Source organism: Paroedura picta, chromosome 2 (assembly GCF_049243985.1).
Source record: "Paroedura picta isolate Pp20150507F chromosome 2, Ppicta_v3.0, whole genome shotgun sequence".
NCBI classification, from domain to species: domain Eukaryota; kingdom Metazoa; phylum Chordata; class Lepidosauria; order Squamata; family Gekkonidae; genus Paroedura; species Paroedura picta.
Window position 1 is genome coordinate 76,029,541 of NC_135370.1, and position 18,771 is coordinate 76,048,311.

Genomic DNA, 18,771 nt, shown 5'->3' on the forward strand with positions numbered 1-18,771 from the left:
TACAGCCATTCTCTGTTACTTTCTGTTTGCCAAATCTATAAAGGAAACCAGGCCGACAAGGAGCGTGGTGGTTGGATGCACTCAGGATGGACACTGGCCAGAACATTGCATGGCTGAGGGAGATGATGTGGGATCGGGGATCATGGCAACAACTGTGCCATGGGATCTCTAAGAGTCAGACACGACTAAATGGCTGACAACAACATATTGGGTAACCAGTTGGTCAAATGCTAGTTTAGCTATGTCAGCATTGTCCCTCCCATACACATGCTTCAGTCAGAGGATCTATATGATATTAAAAATAAATTGCCTTTAAAATGTTTTGGAGGCTTCAATACCATTGCCATTTCCAGGTTGGGAAATACCTAGAGATTTGGGGGGTGGAGCCAGAGGAGGGGAGGAACTTGAATGAGTATAATGCCATAAGTCCCCCTTCCAAAACGGCTGTTTTCTCCAGGTGAACTGATCTCTGTCACCTAGAGTAGCAATCCCCAACCTGTGGGCCGTGGACCACATGTGGTCCTTCGAGTAATTGGAGGTGGGCCCCGAAGGATGCCTCCCCCCCCCGGCCCTTTGCTTCATCCCCCCCGGCTCTTTACAACACACTTCAGGTGTCATTGTCTCCCATCACTCCCAGATGGGACTATCTCGTTGCAGAGAAACAAGCTCAGGGTTCCCATTGATTTGTCGTTGTCATGAGTTAAAATTTCCATGAAAATAAAATGTTCCTTATGTTCATTGTTGTGGCGTGTTTGTATCTTATTTTGAAGGGATGTTTAAACATTACCATAGCGATCAGAGAGCGTTAGGGCAGTGGTTGAGAGTAGAGGAGTAAACTACCCCCCCCCCACCGGGCCTCAGTAAAAGGCGTTGAGTGGTCCCTGGTGAGTGGTCCCCGGCATTGAGTGGTCCCCGGTGATAAAAAGATTGGGGACCACTGACCTAGAGGTCAATTGTACTAGCAGGAGGCCTCCAGATAGTACCTGGGAGTTGGCAACCATAGGCCCATACCACTGTTTGTGCATTGGTCTATTTTTTTCACCCTATGAATGAAAAAAATACATTCAAAACTGTTCAAAACTGATGCTAGGATAGGGAAGCACCTTGATGGCATCAATTCTGTGCACAGATGGCTTCTCCTTCAAACTTGCAGAATTGCTCCCTCGGTCCTGCTGAAATAGACCTTGGTGTAATCACTGTGTGGTGCATTGTCAATGACTGGTGCTGAAGACCAGAAGAATAACCTTCTATTTTTCAGAGGCCATTTGCTTCTCTGTGTCTTTCCCTTGTGGATCTTAAGGCACTCTGTAAATTCTTGGATCTGCTTTTATGGAGTAATCCCCCCATAAGACTAAGATGATTTAAACACAAGCAGGCCAGAACTATTTCTTTGTTGCCAGATTCTAGTTCAAATATGTTTGCTATGTCCTTGCTTACATTAGTGACAATTTCCCTGTCAAGTCTCCCATGGCAGCTGAGGGCCTTTTGTTTTTTTGGTTTTTATTTTAATTGGTAATTGACAAACCACAATAGCATTATGGGATTTGGTTGATCCTGATGTCAGTCAGCATTATAATGTTATAAAGTTATTAACCTTTAAAGCCATCCTTTAAGGACCCTGCATATCTGAGAAACCGCCTGTCTCCTTATGCCCGCCATAGGCATCTTCACTGCGGTTATGAACCATCCTACAGGTGGTCCCTGGCCCTCGGGAGGTGTACCTGACCTCGACCAGGGCCAGGATCTTTTTGGTCCTGGCCCTGACCTGGTAGAATGAGATCCTGGAAGAGCTGAGGGCCCTGATGGAGCGGGCATAGTTCCACAGGGCCTGCAAGACGGAACTCTTCCACCAGGCAGTTGGTTGAGGCTGGGGTATGGAAGATCAAGGGTCCCTCCTCAGGTCACCCTGAACATCTAGGGCAGATAGTCTCCCTCTCCCGAGGCAGACTGGCAGTGAGTGCGGAGTACTGGACTGTGTGGGTATTAGATGAGTTATGCCACCTGGGGATTTATTTGTATCAATATTATACTGGGGTTTTATTGTAACCTCATCAAGCCAGTTCGGCCTGGGAGTGGCGGTCTATAAATATAAACAAACAAACAAATATCAATCTGTCTCCCAGGACCTGTGAATTCCTACTTTTAATTTTTTTTAATGAGAGAGTAGCTTTTTTGGTTGCATGGGAGACTACATTAATCAGCCTAGAACAGCTGTTGGTACTCAGGGGCTGGATTTGACCATAGGGTGTCTAGTTTTGATACCAAAAATGAACTTCTGCTACAATACCAAATGTAGTACAATAACTTTTTGTAGTGGGACAGCTACCCATAATCCTCATTTAAACAATGAAATGTAGTGTTGATTTGTTAATTAATTCTATTATGAAAAAAGGCTCTCCATTATATTTTTAGGAATTCAGAGTGTTTGGATCTGATGGTATATGTGAAGCTTTAATACGTGACCTTGCATTACAGAAATTCCATTTCACAATGTTCTACATTCAGTTCTCACATTAGATCATAAAGTGTGCCCCATGTTAATTAGAACTTCATGTTCATCCCAGCAGTTCAATAATCTTAGCACTGTTGCAACAGGGTTCCAATGTAATAGGGTTTAGGCCTCAACTTTTCCAAAACTGAATAATGGGCAATTGTGCCATACAATCATAAATCTGATGGCAAATAAATCATGATATAAAAATCTTTTGCAGATGATTGCAAGTAATTGGTGTGATAAATGACAAACCCTGATCGGTTATACATTATGGCAAAGATCAGCTGGTAAAATGGGTTCATTTGGGCAAGATGGCTGAAAGTAAGATCATTTGTCTTGAAGTGAAGACGGTAGGTCACATTCTTTGGCTGTGATCAGATGGTAGCTTTCAGCACAGCAGATTTAGTGCTCAACCAAAAATGGGGAAAACTTATCTTAGACTGTTTCTGTACCAGAGGCTTTGCGCCAAGCTGCAGGCTGGAGTTTGAGCCAGGGCAGGTTGCCCCGCCTCTTCCTGCTCCAACACAGAGGATCATTTTTCTCGGTGCACTTTGTCTGCTCCACATTATTGCTCCTGCATGGGAGCTGGGGCAGTGAAGTTTCCAGTGCAAAGATGGTCTCAGAGAAGAGGTAGAAACCAGTGGTGGACAGTTTGTGCTTCCCATCCATGCTGACCTTGCAAGTCCCAGAACTGCCATGGGCTAGAGTAGCAGCTATTTAATGGGACATAGCCCATAATCGATATAGGGTTTGCAGGCTCAGGTGCAAATTAAAACAAACCATCCAAACCCGCCCACCCATTTCTGGGAATGTTGGAAGTAACCAATGCGAAAAACTTAGTTCAAATTAGGAGCAGAGGCTTTGTTGTGAGTACATTCTGCTTTGAAAAAAAAAGTGTAAGAGAAACCAGTTTTATTAGAAATTAGATAAAATGGGGAAGATATGAGATAGAGGTTGGATGTTTACGAAGTTGTCTGGACATAAGAAAAAATGACCTCACATTGGGTAATGCAAGTGAATTTTTAAGGCAATGTGAAAGACGTATGTGTTGTTCATAAGAGTTTGTAGTTACTGACTGTACGAGTAGGAAGCTAACAAGAAGAGAGTAAGGAAATGTTCCTTCCCACCTGGTTACCACTAAGACCGTATTAGAATCTCATTCCTGCTGTGATTTCCTTTCTTTAAAACAGATATTGAAAAACTAGAAGATATGATATCTGAAGAGTTATAATAATCCCAGTAAGTCTCACAATGAGGAATTTAATAAGTTCCTACCTGATATATTTATGCAAGAGGTTACTTAGTTCTACTCCTTAGCAGATAGTGTAGAGAAAATACTTAAAAAAAAACACACAATCTTTTTGGTAACATTTTTATCCTGTTCAGTCCTAAATAGTGCTTCACTCTAAAGTCAATAGGCTTAAAAGAGTGTAACTCTGCTCACCTGATTTGCACCTGTAACATATTGGCCTTTTTTGCATTGTTGGTTCCCTCACTTTCACAGTGTATTTCCATTGGCTTTTAAAAACTGTTCTGATTTCCCATCAAGTTTACTACACACCTCATTGAGGATGAATTTTGGCTTCTGCATCACTTTCCCTCACTTCAGTCCTAAGTTCAGTTTCTGGCTGCTTTATTTATGGCTTATTTGAAAGTCTTTTTGGGGTGCTTCCCCCCTTTGCTCAAAAGCCAAAGTTAAATCAACAGCATAAAAACTCCATTGGATAATTCCCCTTCCCTTTTCCACTCCTCAGAGGACACACCTTCATTCTGACACTATCCATATTGTACTCCCACTCCATATCTTCCTTCAACCCACCCCCTTTTTACATTTACAATGTCCATCAGTTCCCATTTTCCAGCTTGCAAATATTTTCTTTCTTTTTTGACAGCTTGATTCTTTTAGTGAAAATGAATGGTGGACATTAGATTAGGTCATTAGGTCGCTGCTGGAGCAGCAACTCACAACAGTCTCAGACACAGGGCAGTGGAAAGGAGGAATGGGGATCAGTTCAGTGTGTAAACTGCAGTCCCCTCTTCTCCCTCATGCTAGGGGTCCCTGCTACTCTCACCTCAGTTGATGGCATACAGTTTAAATCACTTCATGGGTATTTACTTTTGAGTAGGCATTCTTCCAGGGAGGCATGTATTGATCCACCCATGTATTGGGGTTCTAGCTGTTATTCATAATGTGACAGTTGAAGTGAAGTTCAACTAATGTTTGAACAACAGCAAGATGGAGAGCTTTCTGTATACTTTGGGTGGCAGAGAAAGAGCAGTGAGCATTCACAGCTCAACAGCAATGGGGCTATAATGTTTCTTGCACATGCATACAAGGAAAAGTGATCAAGTGGGCAGGCAAACATGTATACACACATGCATGTCTCCTGACTCAGTACAGTGGGCAACACAACAGATCAAAGAATCTCCTTTGTCATCCAATCAAAATTGACCAATCAGTAGATTCATGCTAATAAGATGGTCTACCTCCCCCCCCCCCTGCACTAACTGCAATTCTTTTGATTATAATGCAGTATCTATGCTCCAGGAATCCACGTAGAAAAATCAGAAAAAAAGATAAAGGTGTAGAGTGCATGCACTGCATTCAAATTAAGTCATACCAACCCAAATTCAGTGAAAATTAAGAATAAACTGTACATGCAGAACGGGCTATAATGAATAAGTTGTACTCCCCAGGAGTTTAAAAATAGTTTCCAAGTCTTTCTCGTTTAGTGTACAACAACATTATAATCAGCAGCTTCCAGCCTACACTATAGTTCTAAACAGATGTTTTTTTATGTGGAAACACATCTACTGGTGTGCCCCCTGAAACAGTTATGACTTCCCCAGGGAGCACACCAGTAGGTGGCGGCTGGCCAGGCCCGGCACAGAGCCCTACTTGCTACACTGTTGCTGCCCATCCTCCATGGCCAGTCCCATCCTCAGGAGAGTGGGGAGGTGGCTGAGGCAGCAGTGAATGGCAAGGCCTGGTGTTGAGCCCCGTTTACTGCTCTGTTGCCCATCTTCCACAGCCGGTCCCATACTCAGGAATGTGGGGACAGACTTGGAAGACAGGCAGCAGTGGTGACAACACAGCGAGCAAGGCTCAGTGCTGAGCCTTGCCAGCCACCACTGCACCCATTATGCAAAATGTGTTTCCACATAATGGGCGAGAATCCGTTTGTCGCTAAAAAAATGTTGTTTGTTTTATTCATTTGGACATAGTTATGATGGATCAAATTTTCATCACTGGCATTGTCCAAACTTTCATCATCATCATCATCATCATCATCATCTTCATCAACAACAACAACAGCAACAACAACAATAATAATAACCACAAGGTTCGGGATGAGTGACATCAATCATAAAACATTAAAATTTAAACACCATAATTTACATTAATTGTGGCTCTATCACACCTTTTCTAGCTCATATTAGCCATTTAGTTATCACATTTATGGTTCAAACTTAGGTATCACATTTTTATCCTACTGTGGGAGGCATACTTAGATCTTTGCTCCTCGTTCATCTTCTACAACAACCCTGCGATATTACTTGGGTTTTAAAACAGTGATTCACTCAAGGGCACCCTATGAGATGCATGATAGTGGAAATTTCAATTCATGCTTCCCTTGTTCTGGCTTTTCAAGTGGCACCTGACAATCTAGGTGCTGCTTGTAGGCACTTGGTCAGTTCCCTATAAATCTTATTAGAAGGTTTAGAAAGGCTCTCCCATTGTATATCCCGGTTTTAATTATGTATTTTCCCATTCATATGAAGCTGCCTTATATCAAATCAGACCACTGGTCTATCTTTCTTAAGGACCAAACTAGACACAATGGTTTTAAGGGCACAATTCCAATTGGGACCTTAATACAAAGGGGGGAGGGGCTTCTGCCTTCTCCCCATGCTGTCTACCAAAGCTGAAATGCCCCCAGGGTAAATTATTGCCCCCATTTTGGAGCTGCATGTGCAAAAAATGTCCAATCTAGTTTAGCTCTAATTGGCATCAGCCCCCTGGTGTCTCAGGTTGAGCTTGTTTACAAAAAACTCTGCTATCAAATCTTTTGAACTAGAGAGTGCATGGCTTGCGCTTGAGACCTTCTGTATGCAAAGCAGATACTCTAAGTTACACCTCCATTCCATACTTTCACAACTGGATAATCTAGCGGAAAATAGATGTATACCAGAATAAACTAAAGACAAGGATTAATATTCAACAAAAATAAAAATAATCTTCATTGTGAAGACAGTGGCCTTAGGAATTCACTCCTTGATAAAAGCCTGCATGATTTTTTAAAATTTAATCTGCATTTACTCATCTAGGGCCTAGTCTGTGCACATAGGATAATGCACCTTCAATGTGCTTTGGCAGCTGGTTTTTCCTGTGCGGAACAGGAAAATTGACTTCTAAAGTGCATTGAAAGTGCATTATCTATTATGGCAGAATAGGCCCTGGTGTAGATCTTGCTGTCTTATGCAGAAGGTCTAATAAGATCTTGGTACATTCCCTTCCCTACCATGAAGAAAATTCCTGCCACCCAGAGCAGTATTTCAGTTTAAAGGGGAAAAGAACTGTGTGGATTTTTAAACAAATGCCAAATGCTTAAAAACACAACTATGCTCTTTTTAAGAAATCAAAAATCTGCCAAAACAAGGGCAACAGGAGAAGATGGAGTTGTGTGTACATACACATACTAGTACTCATTCTAAAGGGGAATATGTTGGTGTGCATTTGTTAACTAGTGCACAAGAGAAAGAAAAAAATTGCCTTCCAAATGGAACCAGTGTGGAAAATCTTGGTTGAAATCCCATCAACCATTAAGCTCACAGCTTCTGGCCAGTCATTTTCTGTCAGGAGGGAAGAACCATGTCTGCTGTCCTGAGCTACTTGGTTGATGAACAAGATACTGTATCAGACAACATGAACACTGTTACTGTCCAGAATTTACTTTACAAGTCAGCCAGGAGGAAGTGAAATGGTTATCTGGAGAGTCCTACTGGTTGAGAGGATAAGGGTCCCTGAGGTTCTTACTGTTAACTCCTCCTTAAGATCTGCAATGAATCTGTAAACAAGATAAACAATAAATTGTATAAAACGAGTAGGAGAAGGAATGGGTGGGCACTGTCCCCAGTGTGAAGATCAACAGAAGCAGTGAAGCAGGCTAGAATAATCTGGGCTGGGCCAAGCCTAGGCGTGGTACAAACAGGAAAATGCCGCGGGATAGTCTTTAATGAAGCGTAAGTGGCCAGGGCCGGGCTGTGTGTTTCATGGGTGAATCAGCACGTGGGAGGCATTGGCATGAGTAACAGGTTTGTATGATGGCTATGCAGGCATGACCCCATTTTCAGTACCCATCTGCTGAAATCAGAGGATATCCATACCCTTCAACATTTGTCAGGGGAAAATACATTGGCTTAGCAAGATAAATTAAGAAGCCACATAGGGGTATTTATATGGAAAAATGGTGAAGATATTTAATCTCCAAATATAAAATTTCTCAGCAACCCAGAACATTTTGTCACGTAAGTTTAATTCTATACAGAAAAAGTGTCATGTTTTCCCCTCAGAAATTCCATTACAAATCTAACAGCTCACTGTCTAAATGCTAAATTATTCAGAATTATAACAATCAAGGTATACTAGTGAGCTTTTAAAACTTAGTTCCTTCGTCACCTTTATTTAGTTCCTTTGTCACCTTTATCCTAAATTGTTAAAAGTTTGCAACAAAAACGTAGTTATTGGGTACACATTAAGTATACTCCATGGAGACATTCAAATTATAAAAAGTCACTGAACCAATGAAATACACACATATAGATTCTTGTCCTTTTCTACTGCTAGAGATAGATGATCACAACTACCCTTCTCTACATACCATCCTTCTGGCTACCAACCCAACCAACACTCTCTCATCCATTTATAGAATAAAAATAACTTTAAAACGATCCTTTCCTTGCCTGGAATGAAAATCTTTGTCTCAAGTCTCTCTGTGGATTTGACCCATCCATCAAGGGATAAGGCCAGACTTTCTCAACCAGGGTTTCAAGAAACCCTGGGGTTTCTTGGTGGTCCTGGAAGGGGTTCCCAAGTGGGTAGAAGTTGATTTATTTTAATTTATTTGTTTGTTTATTTATTTATTGTATTTGTATACTGCCCTCCCCTGAGGATCAGGGCAGTTCACATGGAACATAAAGAACAATACATCGAACTCAGTTTTGTGTCAAGTAAAATACAGCGATTTAAAAAATAATAACAACAACAGAAAATAATTATTTAACCGAACAATCAAACAGGTCCATGGTTCAGTACAGGTACATGGATTCCTGGGAGGGAGGTTCAGGGGCCCAGCAGTGTTACTGGTTCCGGTTGACCTCAATCAAATGCCTGGCGGAAAAGCTCCCTTTTGCAGGCCCTGTTTTAGTTCCATTAGGGCCCTGATCTCCTTTGGGAGCTCATTCCACCAGGTGGGGGCCAGAACAGAGAATGCTCTGTCCCTGGTTGAGGTCAAGCGGGCTTCTTTTGGGCCGGGGATCACTAGGCAGTTGGAGGTGGCAGAGTGCAAAGCTCTTTGAGGCATGTAGGCAGAAAGGCAGTCCCTCAGGTACACTGGGCCCTGACTGTGTATGACCTTGAAGGTTATTACCAGAACCCCTGATCCAGAATTTGACTGGTAGCCACTGCTGTTGTTGGAGGATGGGCCAAATGTGGGACCTCCATGGTGTTGGTGTGAGGACCCTGGCTGCTGCATTTTGGACCAGCTGTAGTTTCTGAATCAAGGCTAAGGGCAGGCCTGCATAGACCGCGTTGCAGAAGTCCAATCTAGAGGTGACCGTCACGTGGATCACTGTGCCTAGGTTTTCTGGGGCCAAGTAGAGCACTAGTAACTTGGCCTGGTGAAGGTGGTAGAATGCCAGCTGCACTACTCTCATGATCTGAGCTTCCATTGAGAAAGGATCATCTAGGATCACACCCAGGTTCCTGGCAGAGTGAACCACTGTTAGCTGCACACCATCCAGGGTGAACAGATGTGCTTCCTCACCTGGTCCCTTCCAGCCCAGCCATAGAACCTCCATCTCTGAAGGATTGAGCTTCAGATTACTCTGCTTGAGACATCACGTCACTGTTTCCAAGAAGCTGGCTAATGCTTCTGGGGGAGAGTCATGGCGGCCATCCATCAGGAGGAAGAGCTGGGTTTCATCTGCATATTGATGATATCCGAGCCCAAACTTTCATACCAGTTGGGCAAGAGGGCACATAAAGATAATGAATAAAATTGGAGAGAGGAATGCTCCTTGTGGAACTCCACAAGTGAGTCGTCGGTGGCTTGATGATCTCTCTCCTATTGCTACCCGCTGTCCACGACCCTGGAAAAAGGAGATCAGCCACTGAAGGGCTGTCCCCCGTATTCAAGCCTCGGTGAGGTGGTGAGCTAAAAGCTTATGGTCGACTGTGTTGAATGCTGCTGGGAGATCTAGTAGTACCAACAGCACTGATCTGCCTTGGTCCAGCTAGTGGTGGACGTCGTACGTCAGGGCAACTAGTGCTGTCTATACCCCATGGCCAGGTTGGACACCTGACTGAGGTGGATCTAGGACTGAAGTTAATTCCAGGAATGCTGAGAGGCCAACACATTTAATACTTGGGATTGAGGTGCAGGAAGGGCCCTGAAGGAGAAATCCTCTCAGATTATGATTGCAACCCCTCCTCTCCACCCTACAGTCCGAGACTGGTGGAGGACAGAGAGGACAACTGTTTGTTAAATATTTATTGGGTGATATGACTATATATGGTCATGTCAACCCGCTCTTCCCCCCAGATGTCCAATGATGGGCCTGGGGGGGCGGGGATGGGAAGGGGAGGGGTCCCAAGTAGGCGTGTACACAACTATGCTTCCCAAGTATATTCTGCATGATCGCAACACTTCTGGGGATTCTCGAAACCTGAAGAATGTTTCAGGGGGCTCTTCTCAGTGGTAAAAAAATTGAGAGTGGTAGTGGATTAGCAGGACTGCAATGAAGTGGCTGGAGGGAAGCAGGTTGTATGATTGATCTCCACTAGACTTGTTGTTCATTTTTGTCTTCAGAGTTTCCATTACACCTTGGTCTTGGTAGTTTCCCTCTAAATGCAAAATGGGAACAGATAGTGGTGCATGGATCCATAGGAAAGTAATGAATTATGGGATGAGTTGGTTGTGGCAAGAGGGGAGTGCCATTAAGAGTCATTTTGCTTTTATGAAAATGAGGATTCACCTCCTTGGCAGTGTGGGTGGTGGGTGGAGAGAGACTGGCTGCATGATAAGTTACTCTTTGTGGCTGACTTCCTCTCCCAAGGACTACTCATGGTATGTAGGGCCAGTGTCTAAGTGTTCTGGACCACTCTCAACTTAATGAATTCTGTGGCCTTTGGCTCCTAGCTGCACCATCACAGATTCCATGGCAGGTATTGAAATAGATATGATGGGTCAGGGCTTTTGAAAAGGACTTCTCTAAGCCCTTTGTTCCTGTAACTTTTCCTGGGAATGGTAGGGTGGGATGGGGTGGGGCTGGGCAATGCAGGCTTTGCTCCCCCTGTCACAGTGCTCCCTTCGCCCACAGCTCCTTACAAGTGTGCTCCCTGCAGGAGATTCGTGGGGGATCCTTGCCTTCCTGTGTGCCACGCTCTGGAACCTTCCTGTGGTGCCCGCACTGAACAGCACGGACCAAGTGACTACCAGACAATCAATCCAGCAGACGTACGACCTTACTCGCTATCTGGAGCACCAGCTGCACGCGCTTGCGGCCACTTATGTGAGTGTAGAAGCTTTGGGAAAGGTGGAGACTTCTGAGTTGAGTAACCAAGTAGAAACCTCCCCCCTCCCCTTTGTTTGTGCCCCCTCCTCCTGCCCAGTTTCTAATTCTGATTCTGTAAACTTGCCCCACTTCCTCTTCCAACCAACTCTGGTTTCTCTGCAGCAAGATGGGGTCAGACTGTGTTCTCTTGGGTCAAGAGTTCAGTAAATCTTACACATAGAAACATACAAAACCGAGTCTTGAATGTTCAGTGCAAGGAATGAGGGAACCAAAGAAGACAGGATCTGCCTCTGCTGAGTGTGAGGAGGGATTTAGAGAGGCAGTCAATCTTTGCACTGCCTGCAGCACCTTTAGGTAGGGGCCCTATCTGAAATTTCTCTTATGCAATAAGAACAGTTAAAATATCACTCTCTCCACAGCTATGGCCCTCGCTTGGCAGCTTATCTGACACACTGCCCCCTCCCTTCCTTCAGGCACCGGTGGAGTCTCTCTGTTTACAATCTGTTGTGCATCTCCTGTTGGGGTGAGGTGAGGCCTTCGTCTGTCAGAACTCGCCAGGGAAACGCCCGGCTGAGTGGAGAGGAGAGACTGGGGCAGCCCCTCTGCCTGCGTGGTATCCCCTGCTCCCTGGCCTACCTGGCATTCCAAACCCTACCCCTTGGCAAGGTTTCTTGGCACTGGATACTAAGAGCAGTCATAAGTGGAAAGAAGAAATGCAGTTGAATTTGGCACTAGAACGTTTAGGAACTCATACTTTCCAGCACAACTGACTTCTGGAAATTTCCTTTTTAAAATGGCACCTGAGAAACTTCCAACCTCACCCAACCCGTGGTGGAAAGTGCCACTAAGTTGCAACCAACTTAGAGTGACCCTGCAGGGCTTTCAAGGCATGCAAAGGTGGTTTGCCATTGCATGCCTCTGAATAGCAACTCTGGATTTCTTTGGTAGTCCCGCATCCAAATACTAACCAAGGCTGACCTGCTAAGCTTCCAAGATCTTACAAGATCAGGCTAGGCTAAGCTCTCCAGATCATGGTAGCCTAAGAACTAGGCCATTTTATAACAGCTGAAGATGTCTTTTTTATTAGTGGGATAAATGCATTTACTGAAGATACTTGTCCTTGAACTGAACAGCCTTCTCAGTCATACTAGCCTGCTAGTGGTTATTTTTTTGCCATCAAGTTGCAGCCGACAGCAATCTCATAGAGTTTTCAAGGCCTCAGAGGTGGTTTGCCATTGTCTGCCTCTGCATAAAAACCCTGGTAGTCCTTGGTGGTCTCCCATCCAAATTCTACAGGACCAACCCTACTTAGCTTCTGAGATCTGACAAGATCAAGCTAGCTTGGGCTATCCAGGACAGGGAGCCAGTGATTATATAAGGGTGCATTTTCATGAGCTACTAGTCAGAGCCAAATGGATATCTGGCACGGAGCCCACCCTCATGAGTAACAGTGTGCATTTTCATCCTATCTCTTACCAGAAAAGCGTGAGGTGATCCTGGATCAGGATGATGATCACAGTCTTACTTTTTTCTGATTTTCCTACCTTAATACTAAAATAGGGTGCTGAAATGCTGCAATATGAGGTATCATTATATATTAACATTTGACTGAAATGTACCTAATGAAATGGCAATATTTTTAAAAATTCATATTAATGATTTGCTTAATGATCATTTTAGCCAATAGAATAGAAGGAGCGTAGGCTAGAGGACTGTCCTGAAATGAGTCCAGCAGGACACATGTTCCACATGTGTGTATTGCCACATGTAATTAGTGCCTTTGTGGATATGTCTCTTTCAACATTCAGGGTAGGAAACACCAATTGGTGGTAGGTTCCCATGTGCACTGTAAGCAATATGAGTGTGGTTAGCTCATGCAGGATTTACAGTTTCCTACATGCATACATACATGCCTAAGACCTTTATTGGCATTAAAACAATTGACAGTAATATATAAAACTGATAAAATTCCAATTATAACCTTAACAGCCCCTCTGACGAATAAACTGAACACTCTGTAAGAAACTAGCTGTATTCTCTAATCTCTCAGGCAGCAAATCAACAAGAAAGTTTCCTCCATGCCAGCAATGTCTGTGCATGAAATTTAAGAGTTAGAGCAGCCTTCAAAATATCATGTCTCAGTTGGTTCCAGTTTTATACAGATATAAAATAAATGGTTGACACCAGTCATGGTGGGTTTTTTATTTACAGCATGAACCTGGCTTCACAACATCCCTTACATATAGATACATAAACAAGATGAAGGATGGACCAGTTCCTCATTTTGCTGCTCCTTTTATACCTTCATTGGAGCATCCATCTGGAGAAGAAAAATGTAAACAGTATTTTTATATCCGTACACATACATATCTGTACACATACAACCCCCCCCCCTGAACATTTTGAAATCAAAATGTAAGCCTCTCCAGGATTGTGGTGCCGGAGATATGCTGGTGATGCCATGGGTACTAACATATATGAGCTAACCACAACTTATCGTCAAACATGCTAGAACTTTACAGAATTGTTCTGTTTTCAGACAGAAAAATCTTCATGTGCTTTTAAAGCAGGGTAGATCATTCCAAACCATCTATGCCATACCTAAGACATGTGTGTCTTCAGATCATATAAGAGATGAGGCAGGAGCTCAGTTATTACATGATACCAACCATGGTATCATGATTCCAAGAGAATATGTTGCACTCAGGATATGGAATCAGAGCCTCCCTGCAAGCCCAATAGGTTCACCCTACACAAATACAGCTCCTCATAATACTGTTGGCCACTGTTGTATTTTCTTTTCACCCAAAGTCTGGCTCTCTTGAGGATAGTCCCCTTACTGACTGCTTTTTCCTGAGCAGGCTGACACTGAGCAGGCGCTGTGCAGAAAAGGTCTCAGTGATGCATAGTGATTGACAACTGAATGGTTCAGCAACAGAGAAAACACCCACACATGTGCACACATGTGCACACAGCCACATAGTTACAGGGTTTCTGTATCTCATAGGAAACCAGTTGATTCAGCTGCCCTGTTGGCGACTGTTTGAGGGTTGTTGTGATTTCTGCCAGGGGATTTCTGTTTGAGCAAAGACATTTCCCTATGTGGTGATGTAAGGAGTTTTGCAGAGTGCACTTCAGACATTCTGGAGAAATGTAATACCAAGTTCTCATCCTCACAGGTATTACTTAGGGCAGGCGTGGCCAAATGTAGGACAGGGGCTCATGGTAATTATAGTCCATGGACATCTGGAGAGCCACAGTTTGGCCACCCCTGTCTTAAGGATCTGATGTGCTGTTAAAGTGAATCAAATCTCCATTAACTCACTTGGTGGTTGAGCATCTCATAACTAGTACAGTCCTGTTGCTGTGGTGAACACTTGTGTGGCTCAGGAGGAGGAAAAGGTGACTTTTCCTGGGGCATTTCCTTTGCTTCTAGTACTAGGTGCACTACAGTGCTTAGCTATGGTCATGAGAAGCAGCAGCTGCTTAGACCAGCCTTGCAGCCATGATATCATATATTCCACAACTGTGTGGAATCATGGAATTTAGGGCTAAGCATAGTATGCAACAACAACCCCCCCCCCAAAAAATACCCCCCCCCCAGTTCTTTGGGATTTTGGTAGGTTTTTAAAAAGGCATGTTTATAGCCTTTCTGTTTAGAAACAAAGGTGGGACAACATGTGAGCATTTCTAGTGAAATTGCAGAAGAAAAGGAAACTTTCTATACTCAGTGCTCTACTTTTGATCCTTTCAATGACAAGCCAAAGAAATGGTTAAAAATAAAAAAAAAGGAGCGTGTGCTCTTTTCCATCAGTTATATGGGTCACAGAACTCAGCTTCTTTGATACAAAATTTGAGTTCCCAAGTAATATTTTGGTAACATTGATACAAATCCCAGACTAATTATGTTTATCTCTTGGCTCACTTCTCCCATATACACACACACCTCCCATTAATTCACACATGCCACTTAAGAAACTAATCTTCAGTTTTCCTGATGCTATTAGTGTACCTGTGTGAAAAACAAGAAGGCTCAGACTTCATGCAGGAAGACTGATTTACAAATGCTTTTCAGCTTTTGCATGCTTTACGACAATGCAACTGTGAAAGCACAAGTTACAGTATTTGCTGGCGTATAAGACTACTTTCCCCCCCTGAAAAACATGCCTCCAAGTGGGGGGGGGGGTCGTCCTATACGCCGGGTGCACTTCAGTACTGTAATGTAATGTAACAAACTCTATATTTAGAGTGGAAATGTTGGGGGGTCGTCTTATATGCCCAGTTGTCTTATACGCCGGCAAATACGGTATTAGCTCAGGAAGTCTATCCCTATTTCCCCACTCTAGAGCTAATAATAGCTGGGGACAGTTTTGATCATCAAAATTACTTTGGGGAAGGGAAGGTTAAATTCCCTCTCCCACTATGCTGTAGGTACAGATCCATTCACTAGTCAGTATTTAATATTAAATCCATGTATACCCAAGTCCTTGCAGTTACAGAGAAAGCTTTGACTGCAGCCTGTGTCTACATACTCAAAATTTTTAAAGCAAAGAAAAAGAATCCAAGGCTAGTCTTGAAAGGTCCTTGTGATTTGGTGGTGGGCACAGTGCAAGGGTGGGGTTCATTATTGTTTAACATTTAGGGCTATTTTGGTTATTCTGATCACCCATTAAGGTAATGGAGACAGAATTTCAGCATGCTTAGTGGAGCCTTAAGTTGTCTAAGACGGCTGAGGCTACCGTCTCTTGACAATGCCCATGAAGGAGAACAAATTGGCAACAAATTGTATGCTGCACATAATTGCTATAGCTGGTCTCCTCTTTTCCTCAGCAGTGCATCTTCCAGTTATGTGTCCTGCCTGATGCCTCATACCACCTTCCTTCTCTTTTCTTGCCCTTACGAGAGCTGCCCCTGTCTCACTTCCCCTGAGTGTGCTGGCTACGTCCCAGCCTGCCCTATGAGTTCGCTTGTGCTGTTGTTTGGGAAGAATGTCTCCACTTGCCCTCAGGCGACACAGAGGAAATTAATTTGTCTCCCAAGCTTGTCAGATGGTTCACACACCCGCAGGTCTTGACACACCTCCCTTCCGCTCTGTGCTTCACCCTGCCCGCCTACCCCTCTGCCTGGGCAATCCTGCTGCTCCGCAGGGCACTGGTGCTGGCAGTGGGGTGGGGAATCCCAGGAACGCAACTCAGCAGGGTGGCGGGATGTTAATGAACTCTGTGTGTGTGCGTGCACACACATACACATATCCACCAGAATGTGCAGGGGGAGATTTCAATATGTACATGTATTAGAATATAGTTATGCCTGGTTGCAGTTGCAGGGCTCATTATAGTGCCTGTCACTAGTCAAGAAGCAATATTAGCATATGCACATACTGGGAGTCTCAGTATATCCAAACATTTGCATATACAAGGATTTGTCTGTACAGGCATATGCATTGGTATGTCAGCATTTGAATGCATGCATTTCAGTACCACAACAAAAACGTTTATTTATTTACTTAATTTATATCCCGCTTTTCTCCTCAGTGGGGACCCAAAGAGACTTACAGTGTTCTTCTCCCCTGTTTTATCCCTATAACAACAACCCCATGAGAGTGTGGGAGTAGGCCATCCAACAGGCTTCTATGGAAGAGTAGTACAGATTTGAGCCTGGGACTCCTAGAGCCTGGTCTGTTACTCTAGCCATTGCCTTGCATTGGCCCTCATGCAAGGTCTGTGCTTAATCCTTAATCCCACTGTGCTGTGCAGCTCTAAAGAATTAACCTGGCTCAGTCCCCATAATGCACATCTCATTAGCCCAGTGAGCAGGAATAGGAGGTTAAGTATATGAAGAAGATACATGGAGCTGCTAGACATGTTAAACTTAATTGCTTCTTGTCTTTTTCTACAGCTCAACTACTTGGGACCACCTTTCAATGAGCCGGACTTTGACCCTCCCCGGCTAATCGGGGCAGAGGCTGTGCCCAGTGCCACGGTGGACTTTCAGCTGTGGCGCAGCCTGAATGACAATGCACGGCTAGCGGCCAATTACCGGGCTTACAGCCACTTACTGTGCTACCTGAGGACCATGGATGGAGCAACCCCAGCTGCCATGCCAACTTTGCGCCACAGCTTGGCCCACTTCCGTGCCAGCCTGCAAGGGCTGCTGGGCTCTATTGCTGGCATCATGGCTTCTCTGGGCTACCCACTTCCACCTCCAGTGCCTGATGGTACCCCTACCCCTAACAGCCACTTCCTGCGCAAGATGGATGACTTCTGGTTGCTCAAAGAGTTGCAGACTTGGCTGTGGCGCTCAGCCAAGGACTTCAATAGGCTGCGCAAGAGGGTGCCACCTTCTGCTGTTATGCTGCACCTCGAAACCAGGGGCTTTTGACCCCTGCCCTTCACCATTTGATGTCTCATCACCTCAACCACTGATGGTATACTTGCCCTTCAAAGGCCTAAGGTGTTTCAAAGCCTATAAATCTACTCTCTCCTTCAAACCCACCTAAAAATAATGTCACCCTGCTTCATGGTGCTGCACCGCTGTCATTTATGAAGCTGTGCCTCTAGGTGAGCATACTCTCACCTACCCATTCCCTTCCTTCCTCCTCCTTAGTTTCCTGTATTTTTCTTATTCCTTCCTTCCCAGAGGGGACTATTAATTTTCCAGAAGGAGAGGAAGAACCCTGCTCCCTCCCGCCTCAGTGATGAGCAATAAAGCCCTGGCTGCAGGGCAGCAAACATCTGGCAACCTCCACCTCTGACAATCCAGCTCCTTAATTTGCTCTCTCCAGAGCCTAGGCTCTGAATTCTCTTTTGAGGGGTTTGTGCCAGTTACAGCGAGGCCTCACACTGGCAAGACTGGGCCGTTCTGAGGAAAGCACATACCACAGTCATCAAAGCCAAGAGTCCCAGCAGAAAACAAGTAGGGCCACCAATCAACAGTCATCGCTGCCTGCTTATTCTTCTCCTTCCATGCTGTGGCTGGCCGGCCGGTGAAACTGTGTGGTTTACATTGACACCAGCAAGGGAGGGGAGAGGGGACGAGATGGAGAGTTTCCCCATCTAAAGTCCCATACTCTGGTCTCTCCCCTCTCTGCCCTCCCCCATCTATCTCCCCCCAGGTCAGGTTGTGTTATTCTCAGTTTGTCTGTATTAATATTTATTTATTTTCAGATGTTATTTATTAGATTGTATTTATTGCAGAATTTCTATTCTTGTATTAACAAATAAAAGGCTTTCTCCAGGAATTGTGCTGGCCTTCTTTCTTCAAAACATCTTTATTTATTTAGTACATTTTTATCCTAGCCTTCTTTCCAAGGTGCTCACAGTGATATATATTCATTTTCCCTCCTTGGTTTTATACTCACAACAACCCTGTAAGATTGGTTAGGCTTCAAAAGAATAACTGGCCCAAGATTGTTTGGTAAGCTTCATGGCAGAGTGAGACTTGAACCTGTTTCCCCATTCTTCTTCTGGCACTCTTAACCA

The 18,771-nt window shown here is 44.2% G+C and overlaps 1 protein-coding gene across 3 annotated transcripts in view; it reads left to right on the plus strand.

Annotated features, from left to right (window-relative positions):
- CLCF1 (cardiotrophin like cytokine factor 1) overlaps positions 1 to 18,521 on the plus strand; it is a 52,639-nt gene extending 34,118 nt beyond the window's left edge. For all 3 annotated transcript variants that reach the window (XM_077320910.1, XM_077320908.1, XM_077320909.1), the window contains 2 exons: positions 11,121 to 11,287; positions 17,189 to 18,521. In XM_077320910.1, the coding sequence (XP_077177025.1) occupies positions 11,121 to 11,287; positions 17,189 to 17,671 (650 nt within the window). In that variant the 3' untranslated portion in view covers positions 17,672 to 18,521. The remainder of the gene's footprint in view (positions 1 to 11,120; positions 11,288 to 17,188) is intronic.
- The last annotated feature ends 250 nt before the right edge of the window (positions 18,522 to 18,771 follow it).